At 44.7% G+C, this 20674-nt stretch overlaps 3 gene segments (V, D, J or C); all 3 read left to right on the top strand.

Annotated features, from left to right (window-relative positions):
• The first annotated feature begins 2963 nt into the window (after positions 1–2963).
• Positions 2964–3623, top strand: LOC117878376. The segment is given in 2 exon segments: positions 2964–3027; positions 3247–3623. Coding segments are annotated over 2 exon segments (426 nt in total).
• Positions 3624–9097: 5474 nt separating this feature from the next.
• Positions 9098–9811, top strand: LOC117878375. The segment is given in 2 exon segments: positions 9098–9165; positions 9369–9811. Coding segments are annotated over 2 exon segments (492 nt in total).
• A 5023-nt stretch (positions 9812–14834) lies between these two features.
• On the top strand, positions 14835–15557 carry LOC117878374. The segment is given in 2 exon segments: positions 14835–14911; positions 15172–15557. Coding segments are annotated over 2 exon segments (435 nt in total).
• Positions 15558–20674: the final 5117 nt, after the last annotated feature.

Raw genomic sequence — 20674 nt, 5'->3', positions numbered from 1 at the left:
GTGGCATTTCCCTGTAGCTCAGAGGAGTTATAACGGCTCTACGTCACAGATCATAGTGCATTGAGCAGCAGCTGTCAGTCCGGAGCTCTCAAGATGAGGTCACACATCCTGCTCATCTCCGTGGTAGTCTTCTTTATGAAGGGTAAATGCATTAGATTAGAATTGTAGAAAAATGCTTAAAGAGACGGACAATAAGCTATAGAATATCATCAGAACAAAAGTGAGGAAGGATTTTTCAAATAGATGCCAATTCTCATTTATATGCTTCCATAAGCTCTGTCTACATAAACAACAGAATTGAAATGGTTTCATGTTAAATGAAATCCTGGTTGATACCAATGCTCTGACAATTTAAATCCTTGCATTGTCAGGTACTATCACAGAAACATGGATTTATGCTTTAATCTCACATACAGATGTCAGCGGAGACATTGTGGTCAACCACTTACAGAGTTCACTCGACTTCCCCAAATAACCTATGCCCTCTAAGTGCTTCCCAAGCTCCTGCCTTTTCACTGTAATTTTCCCTTTAAACAATCAATGAGGGTTGCCTGCTTCAAAGCAGAGAGCTAGATCCCAGCCCCTGCATCAACTCATGCTCTCCGGGGATATTCTTATCATTGAACCCATCCAGCACAGCTGAAGACCCACATATACTCACTCACACTAAATAAGCCAACACTATTCTCAGAGTAGGGAAATCTTAGTCCAAACAAGCAGTTTCAGGAGTGAATATACCATCGGATGGGATAACGGCTGGCAGGGTGCATAACAGCCTAAGGCAGGACCTGTGATAGAATCGCTCTCACTGGATCACAGGATAGTTTTGTGCCATATTGACACAACATCTCTGCCTCACAGTGAAAAGGCAGGAGACTGGGAAGCACTGAGAGGCCCTGGGTTATTTGGTGAAGTCAAGTGAACTCTGTAAGCGGTTGACCACAAAGCAGGATCCCCTGCTATTAATGCTCGTCGGCAGTATGTGATGCACCAGCCAGGCAGAGCTGTACTAAAGAGACCTTTGCTAAACCTGCTGAGAGGCCAGTGTTACAAGCAGAAAATCTAGAGTTTTTCCCTTAGCTGCCTTTCCTCTGTTTGCTTCCCCAAGTCCCTGTCTCCAGTTCCACTCATCATAGAACACTTAGGAGCTCTGTTTAACAGATGCCTTGATAAAGGTGAGGAAACACTGCATAGCAAAGGAGCAAGCATCTGGCTCACAGCATGCTCTGTGAACCTAGCCTCTGTCGCACTCCAATGCTTGGGCCATGGCCAGCACCACGAGTAGCCACCAAACACATTGTGTGGCTCTCTGCCCATGTACTGTCTCAGAGTCAGCCATTTCACATTAATAATTAAGAATCTCCCTAGAGTTCCCAAGAGACCAGGAGACATGGAAACCCAGGAGAGGAGCATATCATGTGGCTAAAGGAAGAACAGAGAATCAAAAGAGCTGGGTTCTAATCCTGGCTCTGTTCCTGGGTGATCTTGGGTTGGTCACTAAACCTCTGTGCCTCACACTTCCTCACCTGTGTAATACTGATACACCTTTACCCATATCTAACGCTGTCCTCGGGAGCCAAAATATCTTACCGCATTATAGGTGAAACTGTGATATATCGAACTTGCTTTGATCCACCGGAGTGCGCAGTCCCAGCCCCCCGGAGCGCTGCTTTACCACGTAATATCCGAATTCGTGTTATATCAGGTCACATTATATCGGGGTAGAGGTGTACTAGTAATTCCACAATGACCCTTGGGTAGAAGAGGAAAGATTATTAATTGATAGAGATTATATTTTTAAAGGAAGGGATGGGGGAGTAAAAGATAGGAGAGGAGGAATTGCCAAGTCCGAATTGATTGAGGCTATTCACTCCATACCGGATTGAATGTACATGCGTCTGACATAGAGCCTGATTATCAGAGGGGGGATATGATAGAGGTCTATAAAATCATGCCTGGTGTGCAGGAAGTGAACAGGGAAGTGCTACTTACCCCGTCACATTACACAAGAACAGGGTTCACCCCAGGAAATTAATAGGCATGATTTAAAACAAACATAAGGAAGTACTTCATCACACAATGCACAGTCAGCCTGTGGAACTCATTGCCAGGGGATGTAGTAAAGGCCAAAACTATAACTGGGTTCAACAAAGAATTAGATAAGTTCATGGAGGATATGTCCATCAATGGCTAATAGCCAAGATGGCCAGGGATGCAACCCCATGTTCTGGGTGTCCCTAAACCTCTGACTGCCAGATGCTGGGACTGGATGACAGGGATCACTTGATAATTGCTCTGTTCTGTTCCTGACCGCTGAAGCATCTGGCACTGGCCACTGTCGGAAGACAAGATACTGGTCTGGACGGACCATTGGTTTGACCCTATATGGCTATTATTATGTGGTGCCGAGCACCTACAGTGTCTGTTCACTAGTACATCTGTAAATGAGGCCCAAGGTTCTTTAGCATGTCTATTGCTAGAGCTCTCAGGTGATTAGACAAATCTTGGGGGTGATTTTTGGGGAATACTCTGATGGGGAGGCCAGCCATTTGGAAATCACTACTTTGTCTAAGAAGGACAAGGTGCCTTCCTAGGGCATGAAATCAGTGACATCCAGAGTGTGTTCAGATGAATAGGGTTGAAATGAAGGCTCATGCCCAGACACTGGTGGCACATCCAGAGCGAATATTTAGGAGAGACATGTCAGATCTGCTCAAATATACGTAAGATCTTCAAAGACATCTGTATGTATACCATCTGAAACTAGGAAATACACAACATCATTGTAATACAGAAGAGTAGCAGGAAATAAACCAAATATGAATATTTCATAATACTATATTGAAACTAAAGGGCAGTAAATTTACATGCATTTTGCATAGGGAGGAGGTTTCCTGACTGAGCTGCTGAGCACATATAAGTGTTTCATTTTCCACTGCAGGTTTATGAACAAACCATTCCAACCACAGTCAGGCAAGATGATCTCACACACGCCCCTTCTCTGGCTGCTGGTTCTCTGGATTCAGGGTAAGAAACTTAAAACATAAAATATTTGAAAATGTAATAATCCGTGAGACAAAATACAAGAAAAGTTGCCATTCAGATGTATTTAATTAATATTCTTTGTGCTGTAATTTAGTATAAATTCATACTAGCAAATTTAAATGGTGTTTCAGCATCTGAACACGTGTCATATCCAGCATTGTATCATTGTTCATTCCCTTCCCACCCTCTCTCTTCATCCAGACTCCTCTGGGCAAACTGTGATGACTCAGTCCCCGGAATCTCTGGCAGTGCCAGTGGGAGGGAGAGTCTCTATCAACTGTAAAGCCAGTACGAGCATTGGCAGTTACATAAACTGGTACCAACAGAAACCTGGACAAACTCCCAAACTTCTTATCTACGCGGCTAGCAACCTCCAGTCGGGGGTCCCGGCCCGGTTCAGCGGCAGTGGATCTGGCACTGATTTCACATTCACAATCAGCAGCGTAGAAGCTGAAGATGCCGGAGATTATTATTGTCAAAAAGGTGATAGCTCACCTCGCACAGTGATACAGACCAATACAAAAACCTCTCTGCAGCACACATTGCAGTTACTGCTTCCTGCAGATACAACTGTCTAGTTTTCACATGTTCTGTCACACGCGACAGAAGCGGGTAACATTTTCCATCTCTAAACATACAGCAAAAAGGAGAACATTGAAAGACCAAACGCGTTTGGATAATCACATAGATACTAGAATGTACATAGAGACGTGAGGTTCACTACAGTTTTGTCTGATTTATTCCCAATCTCGAATGTCAGTGCACTGGACACAATTACTTGGGTTTCAGTAGAAATCATTCCAAACAGCTGTTACACCTTCTATCTTTCAGTGTAGAATGATTCCGTCATATAGCGAACTAACTTAGTTCTATTACAGAGAGCTGATCAGAAACAGGAATTCTCATATTGTGAGACATTCCAAATTGGAGGGGTGGGGGGTAAAGAGAGGCTTGTTCTGAATCAGCATGAAAACTTGAAATTTTTAAATTTCCTTTAATATGAAAATTCCAAAATTTCATTTTGGGAAAAATCAAAGCAATGTTTCATTTTGAAAAGGTCAAAATGTTAATTTCAACTTCATCAACTTGACCTTTATGTTATAAATATAAAATATAATATGTCAAAATGATTACAAAATTAAAAAACACTTCAACCGCATTCAAAGGAAATTTCTGATCTTATCAAAATGAATCATTTTATTCATTTCCCCCTGAACATTTCAACATAATTGATGCGTTCCCAAAGTATGTTTGGATTTTGTCAAATCCACATTTTTTGAAGGAAAGCTGTTCTATCAGAAAAATTCAACCTGCTCTACTATTGTAAACACATTTCTACAATGGCCTGGGTGTCTCCTTTTACTGGAACAGAGCCTCACTAAAATCCCATTGGGAAGGTCACAATCATTATTAATCTAGGAAAATAATACTAATCTAAGGATTTGTAAATGGCTGTGTCTACTGTTTGCAGAGTAGGGTACGACTTCCTGGTCCAGATTCTCCAAAACTGAATGCAGCTGAACCCTGAGACACAAGCAGCTAATAGGCACACATAGGTTTTCAACAGAGTTGGGGCTGGGCAGAGGCCAGGTGTGGAAGCAACAGAGGAGGGGTGTGCCCCAATGGGAAGGGCTGTCAGGGTGGCCACACAGAGGGGTGCACACCAGCTGTTCCAGAATGGCATGGGGTACGCCCACACTCTGACTGGATCTGGCTAGCACAAGCCGGCAGGAGCTGATGGAGGAGGTATTCAGTCAGCTTCCTGGGGGTTGCTGGGCTGGCCACATCCACCCAAAAGAGGGGTCAGGAGGTAAACAGAGCTGGGGGGAGAGGTGTCTGGAGGTTCCCCTGCTTCACTCACAGAACCCCCTGTGGCTCTCAGGCTTAGACACCTACCAGGTCATGGAGGGAGAGGGGGTATGGGTAGAAACACAACAGACAGCACTGGAGCCTGGCACACTGAGGCCACTTTTCAACTTTTCTGTGCTGCTCCTGCACCCAAAATCTGAGCATGCTCAGACTGTGGGTCTTCTCTCTGCTGTCAGCAGGAGCACAGAAGTAAGGATGGCATGGTACAATATTGCCACCCTTACTTCTGCACCGCTGCTGGCAGCGACGCTGCCTTCAGAGCTGAACAGCTGGAGAGCGGTGGCTGCTGGCCGGAAGCCCAGCTCTGAAGGCAGAGCCGCTGCCAGCAGCAGCAGCACAGAACTAAGGGTGGTGTGGTATGGCATGGTATTGCCACCCTTACTTCTGACGGGGCTCTGCCTTCATAGCTGGGCGCCTGGCCAACAGACGCAGCTCTCCGGCCACCCAGCTCTGAAGGCAGTACAGAAGTAAGAGGGGCAATACCGCGACCCCCACTAAAATAACCTTGAGATCCCCCTGCAACTCCATTTTGAGAAACGCTGATCTCCCCTGTGAAATCTGTATAGTATAGGGTAAAAGACAAAAAAGACCAGATTTCACGGTCTGTGACGTGTTTTTCATGGCCGTGAATTTGGTAGGGCCCTAACTATACGGGTCTCCTGGTGTATGAGGAGATAATACCTCAGGGTTACAGTGATAACATAGAAGATAGAAATGCCACCGTAGCCAGAACTCTGGCCATGGTGTAAATATTGCTGGGCCTCGTTGTACTGCCATAGTCTGAAAGGCCTCATGTTTGAAAACTGGCTCCACAACATCAAGCACAGCTTGTAACATGTGACTGGGGGGCAGAAAGGGGACACAGATATGAGAAGGGGAAGAAGCATTAGGCCATGTAGCACCAGACTCCCTCGGGAAAACTACGACATCTGCTTGGGCATGCTATTTATAGACTAAATTCTGCAGACAACCTTGCCATTGGCCAGTAGGTGGCAGGATCATGACACAACATTGCAGAGCTGGAGATTTCAGGTCAAACAGGGTGTTTGGGCTCCGGATTCACTGATTAAAAAGGAAGGAGAATGAATGAGTGACTACACTTGCCTTAAAGCGGTTTCTTTTTTAAATGTTTTGCTCAGGGAAGACTGGGAGCCCTTATCCCCACAGCTGAGCACTCACACGAGCAGTCCCAGTGAAATGAATGGGATTATCTATGAGAATAACTGCTCGCCGTGTGAGTAACAGGCTCAGGACTTGACCCTAAATCACCCAATTGTTATAGATGGGCTTGTGTTTAAACGTATGGAAATTGGGAAACGAATGGACATCTGCAGCCTGCTCTGATACCCATTGATAGAGTCTCCTCATTAAATAATAAATCCAGAACTGAACCCGCCTTATGCCATGTAAGCCTCAGTCTGGGCACTCGAACACCGGAATAGTGAGTAACGATGAATAGTTATAACATGCAACAGCAGCATGAAACAGACAAATCAAAGCTTTCACAACGGTTCTCCTGGGTCTATAATCCTGTTGACCTCCAGCATTTGACCCTTTTGTGTATTCCTTTTCTGAGCACTTATAAATGTGTTGAATTCCACTCCCTGGAAATTGTGCTTATTGACAAGCATTTCTAATAACAGACAATCAAGATGTTGTCAGACACTCCTCTTCCCTGGATGCTAGTTGATTTCTGCTTTCAAGGTGAGAAATAATACAAACGTAAGAATTGTTGCATTGATGTATTAAATCTATTGTATTGTAAGTTAATTTCTACTCTTCAACTGAAATTTACACTGTGTTTCTGTGTAAAGTTTTGAATAATTGTGATGCCATCATCCTGCTTACCCCGTCCTATCTGTGCCTCTCTTTTCTCTATATCTAGATTCCAATGGGCAGAAAGTGCTGACTCAGACTCCAGAACCTGTCAGTGTTTCTAGGAGACAAAGCCACTATCAAAACCAGGGTGAGCCCAGCAACAACTTAGCCTCATACCAAAAGCAACCAGGACAAGCTCCGGAGCTTCTCATTCATAGTGCTCTTACCCTGGCCTCTCGGCTCCCAGCCTGGTTCAGTTCTAGTGGTGCTGGCAATGGACATGCTGATTACACTCTCACTGTCAGCAGTGTGGAAGCTGATAATGCTGGAGAATATCACTGCAAAGCTGTACAATGACTGGCCTGTCCCAGTGACACAGGACAATGCAAAACCCTCCCTGTCCGACATAGTTTGCTGCTCCTTTGTCTCCCCTAATTCACTCTCACAATCTCTCACCCCTCACTCTCCCCTCTGGAAATTCTGGCCTATGGGATTCCTCCGAGCTGGAGCTGTAATTACCCCCATCTCTCCTGTACCCTCACCAGCAGCCATTTCCACATAATCTAAAGGCCCAGGCAGGCGCCTGACAGTTGCTTAGTGCAAACAAAAGGAAGTTACACAATAAAGATCAAAACCTCTGGCACAATATAGATCAAATCATTCCTGAGGCACCTCTGCTCATTTCATTGTAGTCACACCAAAATGCCTTTAGCCACATTTGCCTAGCTGGGCTGCTCTTCGCAGAATAGGGTTCCATGGAGGTAAAGATGACATCATGATGGAGGACAATCAATTTGGTGCCCCTTACAGGAGCTGATGCAAATCTGGAGCAACCCATGCCAACCATTCCCATAGGAGAGGATCCTGCTGCATCATCAGCCACAGCACGGTTTGGTTTTGTTGCGGGTTGGTTTGGGGGTATTTAGGGGTTGGCAGGCAGTAAATTTGCACCACACATTCTGTACCCCAGCTGGGAGGGCCTTGCTGAGGAAAGGTAATCAAGGTGCAGCCAGTCTGTATGGATCAAGCCCTTAAACAGGAGCTAGTTATTCTCATGAGAAGTAGAGAGAGAGGTTCTCTCTTCACAAGCCAGAGCAGGGAATGCTGGCAACAGAAAAGCCATGATCATGTTGCTTAGGAAGCAAACAGTATAAAGAGTAGAACAGAAAATCTTTAGCACAGAATAAATAAGAAATAAAATTAGAACGGTGGGTTTCTACTATTGCACTTTACAATAAAAGCCACTCGGGCGATTTTCATTGTATTTACACGTACACCAAAATGTGCACCATGCATTATTATACATGTGCAAAATTTCCTCTAACACTGTATTAACCAAGCCTTTGGAGCAGCATGGGGCTACGATGGCCTTATTCCCACATAGAATTCAATGATCTAGATTAAAGTTCAACATCAAAGTATTTAAAATGCCATAAACAGCCTCTGCTGAGAAGTTTTTATATCCTCCCTTCCAGCCAAAAGACACACCACGCGCATCAGTGGGACCAGTGGTGTTTAAGGTCTGCAATACAAGAGACTCCGAGTGATTCAAAATCTCTCCCCGTTCTAGTTTCTGCCCAGATCCCTTTCTCACCCACGATGGACACAGAGCGAGGTTCTGAAACACACTTTCAGTGTGTGGGGCTGAGTATGCTGGCCAGGAACACAGTGTGAACATGTGCAGTAGTGTCATTGTTACCAGGTTTCAGAGTGGTAGCCGTGTTAGTCTGTATCAGCAAAAACAACGAGGAGTCCTTGGGGCACCTTAGAGACTATCAAATTTATTTGGGCATTAGCTGCATCTGATGAAGTGGGTTTTATACCACGAAAGCTTATGCCCAAATAAATTTGTTAGTCTCTAAGGTGCCACAAGAACTTCTCATTGTTTTTATTGTTACCAGGGTTCTTTTCCAGCACTATAGGTCTTGTTAGTTAGTTTGCTGTATTCTTCTGGCTCAGTGTGAAAGGAATTACAAGGCATCTGCTCAGTTAACTCCTGCAGAAGGAAATACTGGGTAATTCAATTGTATTTTTATGGGACAGGAAAAAAACTGAACTGGAAAAAGAAAACAGGCTGGGCTCTTCAAACTGCTGTTAAAAACCTTCTAGAAAATGAGTGAATGGTTTAGCTACTCGTATCTAGCTGCAGCACATATGGTGTCCTCTGCACCATTTTGCTGCTCCATTCTTATAAATCAGACATGAATACAAGACAGTTGAAAATCCTGCCCCCACCACTCACATGAAGTGAATTTACATGACTCGTTCCTTTTGCAAATTCACACACGAGCGACACTCCCCTCCTGCCCTGCTGAGCTCCTATAAATGGAGCTGTTTGCACTGCACGGTGCCCTGGTCAGCATTGCTGGCTCAGAACTGCCAAAATGATCTTCCACACGCAGCTTCTCTGGATACTAGTTTTTTGGATTCGGGGTAAGAAAAAACAATAAACCCAGCTTTAAAGAACAACAACATCAATGACTATGTAAATATAATCCATTCGTTGTTGTAACAGATAATATAATGATGATTTATTTAATGCTGTGTAATAAGATAGATTAAAATGTATTGCACAACAAAACAATAACTCTTTGATTGATATGTTACAATTTCCTTCATTTCCTCTTTACTTCTAGATTCCATCGGGCAGATTGTGCTGACTCAGACTCCAGAATCTCTCTCAGTGTCTCCAGGAGACACAGTCACTATCCGCTGCAAAGCCAGTTTAAGCCTCACCAGTAGCTCTTCAGGCAAAGATCTCTTAGCCTGGCATCAGCAGAAATCAGGACAAGCTCCTAAACTCCTTATTTATCATGCAACCACCCTGCAATCAGGCGTCCCAGCCCGGTTCACTGGCCGTGGGTCTGGGACTGATTTCACTCTCACGATCAGCAGAGTTGAAGCTGAAGATGCTGGAGATTATTACTGCCAACAAGAGTACACCCCTCTCACAGTGATACAGACCAATATAAAAACCTCCCTGAGCGAGGGCACAGTGCTGAGTGCTTCTCACAGCTGCATCTGGACATCATTCAGCGTCACAAATTTCATAACAGAGAAGGAACAGGACGTTAATTAACTGTCTGCCAGTACAACACAACAAACTCTTCCCACTGTCACTTCTGCTGTCCACACAGAGGGCTCAGAGAACACCGAGCTCTAAATGGCTTTGTTAAGTAAAGTTTGTTAAGACAGGCTGAGGGAGCCTTTTAAAACAAAAACGGCAAGAGGGAGGACTGAGAAAAGCAATGCTTGTGCAGCACCCAGTGCAAAGGGGCCTTGGGGCCCCGCGGCATAACAGCAATACAAATAACAATGATAATAATTAATAAATATGAGCCAGTTTTTTTCCAAAGAGATCGTCTCCTATTTAGGCACAAACTAAATGTTCCACAGAGCTCAGCAAGTTGGATGTTGAGGTCTGTTGAAAATCAGGCCACACCTGCTTTGAAGCAGTTGAGTAGCCAATATTTAGATGCTTAAATGGGAGCTGAGTTGTTTTGAAAAAATCTGCTTCTTAGAGCCTGGTTCTAGGCCCAGTGAAGTTAACAGGAGTGTTTCCATTGAGTTCTATGGGTGCTGGAATGGACCCTCTACAGGCTCATCTGCACGCTACAGACTTCCAGGGTCTTCGGTTCACTCAGCAGCAAACGGCTGGTTTGTCGAGAGGCAGGTAAGAGAGGAACAGCTGGGAAAGGGTGTGACTAAAACAGCCCACAAGGAGGAGGGCACAAGATGAATTGTGTGTGACAGGGAGGGACCAAAAAGAAGTGGAGCCTTCTTGTAAATTCCCATCCTTCCCCAGCATGGCCTGGACCACCACAAATCTGGCCAGGAGGAAGAAATGAAAGACAGTGACCACACTGGCCACAGGGACAGGCAGGTGCCTCCTCCTACCCAACCACCTCAGACAGGTGCTGGAAGAGTTACTGGGAAGTAGCCAAATATCAGGATCTGGCAGCTGAATTGCAGCAGAGCCCGAGTTCAAACAGAACTAATCACAGACACATCGTCAATAAGAAGAACAGGAGTACTTGTGGCACCTTAGAGACTAACAAATTTATTAGAGCATAAGCTTTCGTAGACTAGTCTCTAAGGTGCCACAAGTACTCCTGTTCTTCTTTTTGCGGATACAGACTAACACGGCTGCTACTCTGAAACCTGTCATCATCAATAAGGTGTTCAAAACAGCCACTGAATTGTAATCCATAGCAACCACAGATCTCCAAAGATCATCAAAGTGCTCGAATTCACAGTGAATACACAAGTGTTCCACCGAGTCGCTAATCAGTTAGGACATCTACTAATTAAGTGTCAGCTAATCAGAGTTTATGTTCAATGACAATGTTCATTGAGAGTCTCCACAGCTATATGAATTATGGGCTTGATCCAAAGCCCACTGGAGTCAGAGGAAAGTCCCCCATAGACTTCAATGAGCTTTGAAATCAGGCCCTTAAGGTGTTAGCTCCCGCATTCTTTCACAGCTGGTGTGTAGGCAGGGGAATGAATGAGCAACCGTAATCTGAACTCATTTTTTGTTTGTCCAGTACATGAAATAGTATATCTAGAATGATGCACATGGAAACACTCATCAAAAGAAAAGTCCCATCCAGTCCGTGCTTTGGGGACTCAGATGGAAGCAATGAGGATGGGGGTAACAACAATAAACGTTCTAATCTGTTCCAGAAATTATGAGGGCAACTTTTCTTGAGTGCCGGCCAATAGCGGTGCCCTTGTGAAAGAAATCAGACTGGATTCTACTGCAATACCCTGGCTACAGGCAATATTCAATGCCTAAATCAAGCAGAAGCACCAGTTTTGCAAAGACACAAACCACTGTTTAAAGCCTCTAACAGGCATAGTTTGTAAAGTAAAGGGTTTATAAATGTGCCTGCCTGGATCATGGATTGAGGTGAGACATCGGGAGGAGCCCTTTACACGTGTTGGCAGCATGTCTCTTGATAGTAACATGCACTCAGCTGGATCAGGAGTTGAATCTCTCTGCAAACAATCCCAGAGCAAAATACTGCTGGTGAGAGTATTCTCACAGTCTCACAGTCCTCTACACCCGGGACAGGCTGACTGTAGCACAGGCTCCTTGTCACTGCCCTGACACTGCGGCTGGAGTGTCCCTTCCAAGGATTCTCTATGGGGCTGGAAGGAGGCGATGTGTGAACTCTGTGGTCCCACCCACTGCCCACCTACTCCTCCCCTCCACCTGCCCAGCCTCCACCACCTTCTCCCATGCAGATTTCAGAACCAGAGCAAACCCTGCATAGAGTGCAGAGGAAATGGGGACGGTGCCTTGGAGGCAGCTGGATCATCCCTGCACACAGTCATGGGGAGATCCATGCCTGGAAGGGAAGCTGAGTGCACAGATCTCCAGGGTACGATCCAGGCTGGTAAAACTAAACCACCCAGTCAAAGGTGAATGTTTTGAAACACCAGATAGGAAGTGCATTTACAGGAGCTTTGCATGGTCACATGCAAACGACATCTGTTCATTGTGCTACTGAGCTCGTATCAATGCGCCTGTTAAGACCACACAGGTACCTGATCACTGTGCCAACTCCAGAGCTGCTAAGATGATCTCACAGACTGATTCTCTGGGTACCTGTATTGTGCATTCCAGATATAAAATGATGACGACACAGGCTTTGAGGCAACGTAGCATCAGGAACAACATCTAAAATATGGAAAATAACATCTCGGTATTTTATGAATTACACCTTAATACGTTCTTCACCTAAACGTGTCTCTAAAAACAGTCCTGAGCTTTTAGTCATTGTAACAACATGTCAGCGGTCTCTATGGATTTTCCTTCTACATCCAGACCCCTATGGAGAAATTGTGATGACGCAGACTCCAGAATCCCAAACAGTGTCTGTAGGAGACAAATTTGCTAGAAGCGGCAAAGCTAGTTCTAGCGCTGGCAGTAACATGCCTAGGTACCAACAAAAATCAGGGCACGCTCCAAAGCTCCTTATTTATCCTTCCGGGGATCCCACCTGATTCAGTGGCAGTGGGTCTGGGACTGATTTCACTCTCATAGTAAGTGCTGTTGAGGCAGATGATGCTGGAGATTACTATAGTCACCAAAGCTGGCACTGGCCATGCTCACAGTGATACAGACCAATAGAAAACCTCCCTCTTCTTTGTGGAGCGCACTGGGCTCACCACTGCCCACGTCTCAGTTGGGTGTCAAACCATCGCCACATTCACTGACTTCATGCTGAATCAAAACAGGAAGGATCTCTGGTCATTAACTTATTCCACAATTGAAAACTGCAACAGAGCGTGAAACACTCTCTGAACGGCGTCACTGCTCAACGGTAACAAGAGCAAAGTAAAGGCCTACTGCATCCTGGCCCGCTTTGTGTGTAGATACAGCTGAGCTGTTTGTCAGAAACTCTAACACACTTCCTATGGCTGGGCCTTCCTTACTCTGCAGTTACGACAGCTAGTCCCGCTATTCACAAGCATTCCACAGAGTCACTATTTGGTTATTACAAATTAAAGGTTTGCCAATGAACAGGAATTCCCATTGGTTATCTTATCTGAGAGTCTCCAGGTCTTTATGAATTATGGCTCTGATCCAAATCCCATTGAAGTCAGTGGAAAGACACCCATAGACTTCAGGGCGAGTTCTCAGTCCCTTACCCTTTTAGCGCCAGCGTTCTTTCACAGCTGATTTGTAAGGAGCAGAATAATTTGATGTTTGGGTTTTTTTTGGACCATGATGGGAACAATGCGGCTGCCTCGGCTTGTGGGGATGCAGGAAATGTGGCTGCACACAGAAAGCTGGGATCTTTCAAAGGACACATTATTGTGCCATGCAGCTAGTTTCAGCAGTCCCTCTCTCTCTCTCACACACACACCCCTTTGCCCCACGTGCTGTTTCTTCCGGGGGCTCTTTTCAAAAGCAACTTTAATCAATCACTCCTGAGTGCTTCCCCTCCAGAGTTTCCCTTACACAGGCAGAATGGTTCTAAAAACCTCGACTCAGTCACTACAGCTCCAATTCTCCCCCTTTAGGGCACATGGGAGCTCACCGAGTGTATACCAGGGAGACAGAGCCTTGTCTCAGGGTACAGAGGGACAGCAAATCTGCACTGAGAACTCTACACCAGCCTTAGGGTGGTGCAAGCTCTGTGGTCCTAGTATCTCCACTCCAGAAATGGCAATGGCTGGTGGACTGGCGTATGCACCCCTCTCTCCTGCAAGAGCAACTAGCAAATGGAGGTCCTGCAATATTTCCCTCCACACTGTACAGGGCTATACACCCTGAGACCCAGAGCAGCAGGCCCACAGCATCCCGGACTCTGGGCCTGTCCACACTGTGGAGGGGGTGGCAGAATTTACTCTCAATGAAAGACTGTTCAGACAACAGACCAGAAGTGCCAGCCCTTGTGTGACTAGCAGTGTGGCTAGAACGAGAGTGGCCCTTGGACAGATGCACAGGAGGGGTGGGCCATGTAGAGAGTATCTGCCACTAGGACAGCCTGCACAAAGGCCACTCACCTGAGCAGGGACTGCTCAGCTCCTTCATCACGCAATGACCAATCACCTGGAAGGAGGGGGGAGGGGATGACACACCTAGGGGGAGAGATCGGCTCCATTGTAGAGGATGGCGTAAGGGGCATCCCTCCAGGCCACTGATCAGCCCCAGCACAGACTTCCTCTCAATGCTACTACGGGGGCAGTGCGGCTCCACAGCGTCCCCTAGAGGATGCACAACCCAGCCCTGGCTGTATAATAGGGGTCATGTTCTTAAATCTCCATACACACATCTCATGTTCATTGCTATGCACAATGGGATCAAACTAATGGAGCTGAACATCCCCATTAGGTGGCAGCACAGACACATATCAAACTCACCCTGAACACCCGGCAGCCGCTGGAATTCTGAGTATGGGCAGTACTTCGTCATAAGGGATGGCAATAAAAACAACAGAACATCTGAAATGATGCAAACAAATCAGTTCTCCATTTTCAGGGCCCAAGGCGAGATGCTTTGCATATTCACGTCTGTCTGAGATTTCCCTGCTGCTCTGAGCAGTTATATATGGAGTCCCTTTTTACAGTCTTTAGGGTTTATTGATCAGCACCGGTCAGTCCAGACGTATCAAGATGATCTCCCAGGCTCAGCTCATCTGGCTGCTAGTGCTCTGGATCCAGGGTAAGATTCCATTTGAGATAACACTGGTCTGGTGGGATAATGGGAGATTGAGCCCTAGAAACGTCTCTCACACATACATGAATACACACAATAGATTGCTCAAGCTCAAATGTCTTGCATTCTTTGGTTTTTAAATGCACTCATTTTTCATAATTTTAGTTAATTGAGAGAAAAGGATAAACTATGATACAAAACTAAAGTGAAAACATGAATGTTCTGACTCATGCATTGTTTTAATTTACATTTTCCTTTCAATTCAGACTCCAGTGGGCAGACTGTGATGACTCAGACTCCAGAATCCCTGGCAGTGTCTCCAGGAGACAGAGTCACCATCAACTGCAAAGCCAGTTCAGCCATTTATAATAGCATAGCCTGGTACCAACAGAAATCAGGACAAGCTCCTAAGCTTCTCATCTACAGCGCTTCCACCCGTCCCTCTGGGATCCCAGACCGGTTCAGTGGCAGTGGCTCTGGGAGCGGCTACACCGATTACACTCTCACTATCAGCAGCGTAGAAGCTGAAGATGCTGGAGATTATTACTGTCAGCAGGGTTATAGCTTCCCTCGCACAGTGATACAGACCCATACAAAAACCTCCCTGCTCTGTTTGGTTTCAGATTCTCTCATGTACCAGATGCTTCCTTGAGAGAATCACAGTTTGAACATAACCTCTGTGTGGTGCTGTGCCCTGCTGCAATGGGGTGCAGGGTCTCTTCACTATAAATAGGGCTGATCCAATGGCCACTGAAATCAATGAGAGACCTTCCACTGCATTGGATCAAGCGGGCCTGTTGGAAAGAAGGGGTTGAAATCTGCTTCATTCAGCTGGATACCACTGCAAAAGTGGCTTAAATAACAGAGGGAAGCTGCCCCCGTGATATACTGGCTGCTATTAGTCTAGGTACGCTACCTGTAATTTTTAACCTGCACATTTTTGATGATAACTCATCAGCTGGAGGTCAATGCGGGATGTTAAACCACGATCATGTGGTTCCCTGGGAATGAGGAATACAAACAGCAGAAGGGCAGAACCAGAAGCCACTTTAAAGGCTGCAGTCACTAATCAGACAAAATGGCCACCAGTGAAATGTCAATATCTGCTAACAGATCCCACACTCCAGAGTCTGCAGTACCACGATTACGTCCTATTCTCAGGAACAAGGAATGCCGGCCATAACTACAGAGTGGGGACTGTATCCTGGAGAGCAGTGACTCTGAAAAGGATTTAGGGGTCAGAGAGAACAAGTAACTTAGCATGAGCTCTGTATGCAGTGCTGTGGAGAAAAGGGCTACTGTGACCCCTGATAAATAGGGGAGCAGTGAGTAGGACTAGGGAGGGGATTTTATCTCTGCAAACAGCACTGGTGAGACCCACCCTGGAATACTGCATCCAGTTCTGGTGTCCCACAATTTAAATGGGATCTTGAAAATTGGAGAGGGTGCAGAAAAGAGCCAAAATATGATCTGAGGGTTGTAGAAAATGCCTTGCAGTGAGAGACTTAAGGAGTTACAGCTGTTTAGTTTATGAAAAAGAAGATTGAGAGGTGACTTGGTTACAAGTACCTTCCAGGGCAGAAAATACCAGAGACTAATAGACTCATTTTTCTACAGAGAAAGGCATAACAAGAACCAGTGGCTGAATCCTGAAGCCAGCCTACTTCCAATTAGAAATTAAGCACAAACTTTTAACAGTAGGAATAATACGATGGGAGAGTAATAGAATGCTAAACTGCATTATGATGATCAGCCATTAGGTGGCAATGTATGTAACAAACCTTGTTTAAATGAACTTCAGCAATACCTAGCAGAGCATTAAAGGATTTTACAAAAGTATCTGGGGTCTATAAGCAAGCATTGTAACCAACCCATATCCGGTACAGAAGAACATGATAGGAACAAACTGCCAAGGGCAGTGGTGGATTCTCCATCTCTTCATGTCTCCACATCAAGGCTGGATGCCTTGAGACATGCTTTCCCAAATTTTGGGAAACTGGGTGAAATGTAATGGTCTGTGATACACAGCAGGTCAGACAGCATTTTGAATGGTAACCTAAAACTACACACACACTGAAACGATGGAAACAAATCAGCTCTCAGGCCCGAACCTGGGACACAAGGTCTGAGTCTGGATATTCTGCATAATTCCATTAGACTGAGATTTCCCTGCTGTTCAGAGCAGGTAAAGTATTTTGTTTTATTCTTTGTGTTTCATTAACAATATGACTCAGACACACTAAGATGATCTCACAGGTTCAGCCCATCTGGTTATTAGTGCTCTGGACCCAGGGTCAGAACCAAACGAATAGAGCTCTGGCTTAAAGAAGTAACTTGAGAGCCCAATCTGGAAATGTCTTTATATTGGTTTAGCATTCTCTCGGTTCAGAGACAATCGTGATTTTTTCTTTATTTCCATTTTAGAGTCTTCTTGTGTTAATGTATAGTGAATTAAGAAAACAGCAGAAACACCATTTAAATCTACAAAACTAAATAATGACTCTATATAGAAACCTTTTTATTGACAAATTATTTATCAATATTTCCCTTCCTATTCAGATTCCAGGGATCAGATTGGGCTGACTCGGTCTCCAAAGTCCTTCTCAGTGTTTCCAGGGGAAAGCATCGCTATCCTCTGCAAAACCATTTCCAACCATAGCCTGGGACCGGCACAAATCAGGACAAACTCCCAAACTTCTTATCTACACAGTTTCCATCAATCACAAGGATCCTCTAGACTGGATCAGTGGGAACAGATACCCTGAGCACATTCTCTCAATGCATGGGATAGAAGCAGATGCTATATTATCATATTATCAACAAGGTGAAAGGCCACCTTGCACAGTGCTGCAGAATAATACAAAAGCCTCCCTCTGAAGTTTCTTTCATTCTCATATAACTAACACATAACTGCTGTACAATGCTATATTGGTAAGTGCCATATATTGCAAGCCTGTGCTAGATGGGTAAAAATTCCTACCTCCTTAAATACCATAGATATCCAATGTATTTCTACCTCTAATCATCACATTAGAGTGTTTAGCAATTTGTGTGGACACAAGCAGGAGACTTACAGGTCCAGTGCCCTTCCCCTCCACCCTGCACCGCCTGTGTATTTTGCCATGCAAACTGTGAGCAGTTTTTCTGAACCATCCCCCCAAATCTAGGATTTAATAATCTGGAAAGAACTAAAATGGAAGAGAAAGAGGGGCAAGATTTGAGGCAAGAGTGCTCTGAAATGGACCTTTGTAAGCGTGACTGTGAATAAAGAGAACATTGAGTCTAAAAGAAGCTATCATCTGCTGGGAGTTTCTCCCTAAAGAAACTAAATGTGCAGAGCCTAATCCCAGAGCTTTCACAGAGCCAATCGAAATCTTATTTGCAAACAACATCCCACGCTGAAAACTTCTGAGACAATCACAAAATAAAAACAGACTTGCTGGAATCTACAAGAGCCCAAGTGTAAAGGAATTTGATGGCAGATTAGGAGCACATCCTACCCGCAATGAAATTAATGGTAAATTTTACAGGAGCAATGGGAGCCGGATCTGGCCTTCCTTGCCCAGCTAGGATGCAGATTTCTGTGCACTGCATCTTGAAATGTCAGAACTTCACCTGCCTCTCTGCTGGGACACCGGGCTGAGCAGCATTTCAGGAGCAAGAGATACTCTCTGCCTTCTCTTCACTGAGATTTTATATCGGTTCCTTCTTTGCTCGTTTCGTGAATCTAAAACTAAAAGTCATATGGACAGAGGGCCTGATTCTCCAGTGCCAGCCTCTCATGTTGTCCTTTACACCAGTGGACAGCGCATGTCAAAATGTTACCACTTGGAGTAGGAAGCATTTTACACTCCCTTTGCACTGGTGCAAGACACTAGACAGAGACACAAGTCACTGAAGAATCAGCCCACTTGACACAGGTATAAATGAAAAGAATGTGCAAGGCCCAGGGGAATCCAAACCAGAGGCATTTTGAAGCAGAAAACAGAGAAAACAAACAAACAAACAAAAAATACCCATCTCCTATATGGCAGAAAAGAAAATACAGTGCAAGGGCGTCCTCTTTAAATATATCTTGTGACTAATCAGTCTTTATCTAAGTAAGCTATTTCATCCAGTCATAACTAATTAACATCTACTACAATAGGAGAGCAAAGATTTTATGTTTGTAACTAACAATTGACTCTGGCAACATAATTCACATCAACTAGTACCTTATTGAAATCAATAGGTGTTTAGTAACCTAAATACCTATAAAAGTCTGTCCCTTAACCCCCAAGTTTTTTTTTACAGTGGGCTAATGTGAAATAAGGTGCTACAGATCATGAGTAATGTTGAAAGATTTGTACCTTGCACAGATGGTCTCTTGTATTTCAGACATATTCTTAACTCACTTTAAATATGGGAATCTGCATATTTAGTACACTACTATAACAAACCAATTAATCTGAATTCTCTTCACAGCTACCAGATGGTGTTACCAACATATAAAAACAGATTTAAAAATGTATTAAAACTAATGTTAAAATTATATAATACACAGGTTGAGAAAAGAGTGTCTGTACATCTGGGTATAATGCTTAGATTATCCACTGTGATGGGGCAAGGCCAGATGGCTACAGTAAAGTAGTGAGGAACAGGTATGTTAGCCCCAGGCTAAACAAATCCCTGGTACCATAGTAACCAAATGGCAGTTGCTCCAGGTTAATCAAGACACCTGGGGCCAATTAAGATCCTTCTAGAAGGCAGTGGAGATAGCTACATTGATTGGGACACCTGAAGCCAATCAAGGGCTGGCTGAAACTAGTTAAAAGCCTCCCAGTTAGTCAGTGAGGTGTGCATGTGAGGAGCTGGGAGCAAGAGGTGCAAGGAGCTGAGGGTGAGGGTGTGCTGCTGGAAGACTGAGGAGTACAAGCGTTATCAGACACCAGGAGGAAGGTCCTGTGGTGAGGATAAAGAAGGTGTTTGGAGGAGGCCATGGGGAAGTAGCTCAGGGAGTTGTAGCTGTCATGCAGCTGTTACAGGAAGCACTATAGACAGTTGCAATCCACAGAGCCCTGGGCTGGAACCCAGAGTAGAGGGCGGGCCCGGGTTCCCCCCAAACCTCCCAACTCCTGATCAGACACAGGAGGAGTTGACCCAGACCGTGGGTTCCACCAGAGGGGAAGATCACTGAGGTGAGAAAATCTGCCAATAAGCGCAGGACCCACCAAGGTAGAGGAGGAACTTTGCCACACCACAAATACAAAGTTTGTTTTTAAGTCATCTGATACATATAGTGCATAATCAGCAATGACCCAAATGTAGATGAATACATTTAAGAATACGGTTTAGATATTAGCATCCAGGTATTCAGGTACATCACTCATGAAGAGTAGTACAGAGATTTGGTTGCGGAACGCAAAATATATGAATGAGTGGAGATTGTCCTTCAGTAATTGAGAATTAGGGTAGGTTGTCCATTTAGAAAATACAATCCATGAGGAAAGTATTTCTTGTGTCTAAATCTGGCAGATTCTTTCTGCATAACATACTAAGAGAGGGCCTTTCGTATCCACCCACACGGCCAGAACTCTCATCCAGGTTCTTGTCATCTAAAAGGTTAAGAAAACCTGGCCTAGAAAAAAAGGGTTAAAAAAACTGAGTATGTTTAATTGTGAGATAAGAAGACTCATGGTGGAGGGACCTGATCACAGTCTTAAAATATATTAAAGGCTGTTATAAAGAGAACAGTGATCAATTGCTCTCCAACTCCACTGGAGGTAGGAT

This window comes from Trachemys scripta, chromosome 5 (genome assembly GCF_013100865.1).
Source record: "Trachemys scripta elegans isolate TJP31775 chromosome 5, CAS_Tse_1.0, whole genome shotgun sequence".
Taxonomy (NCBI): Eukaryota; Metazoa; Chordata; order Testudines; family Emydidae; genus Trachemys; species Trachemys scripta.
The sequence above is the reverse complement of the archived record's forward strand: the minus strand, read 5'-3'. Positions and strand labels throughout refer to the sequence as shown.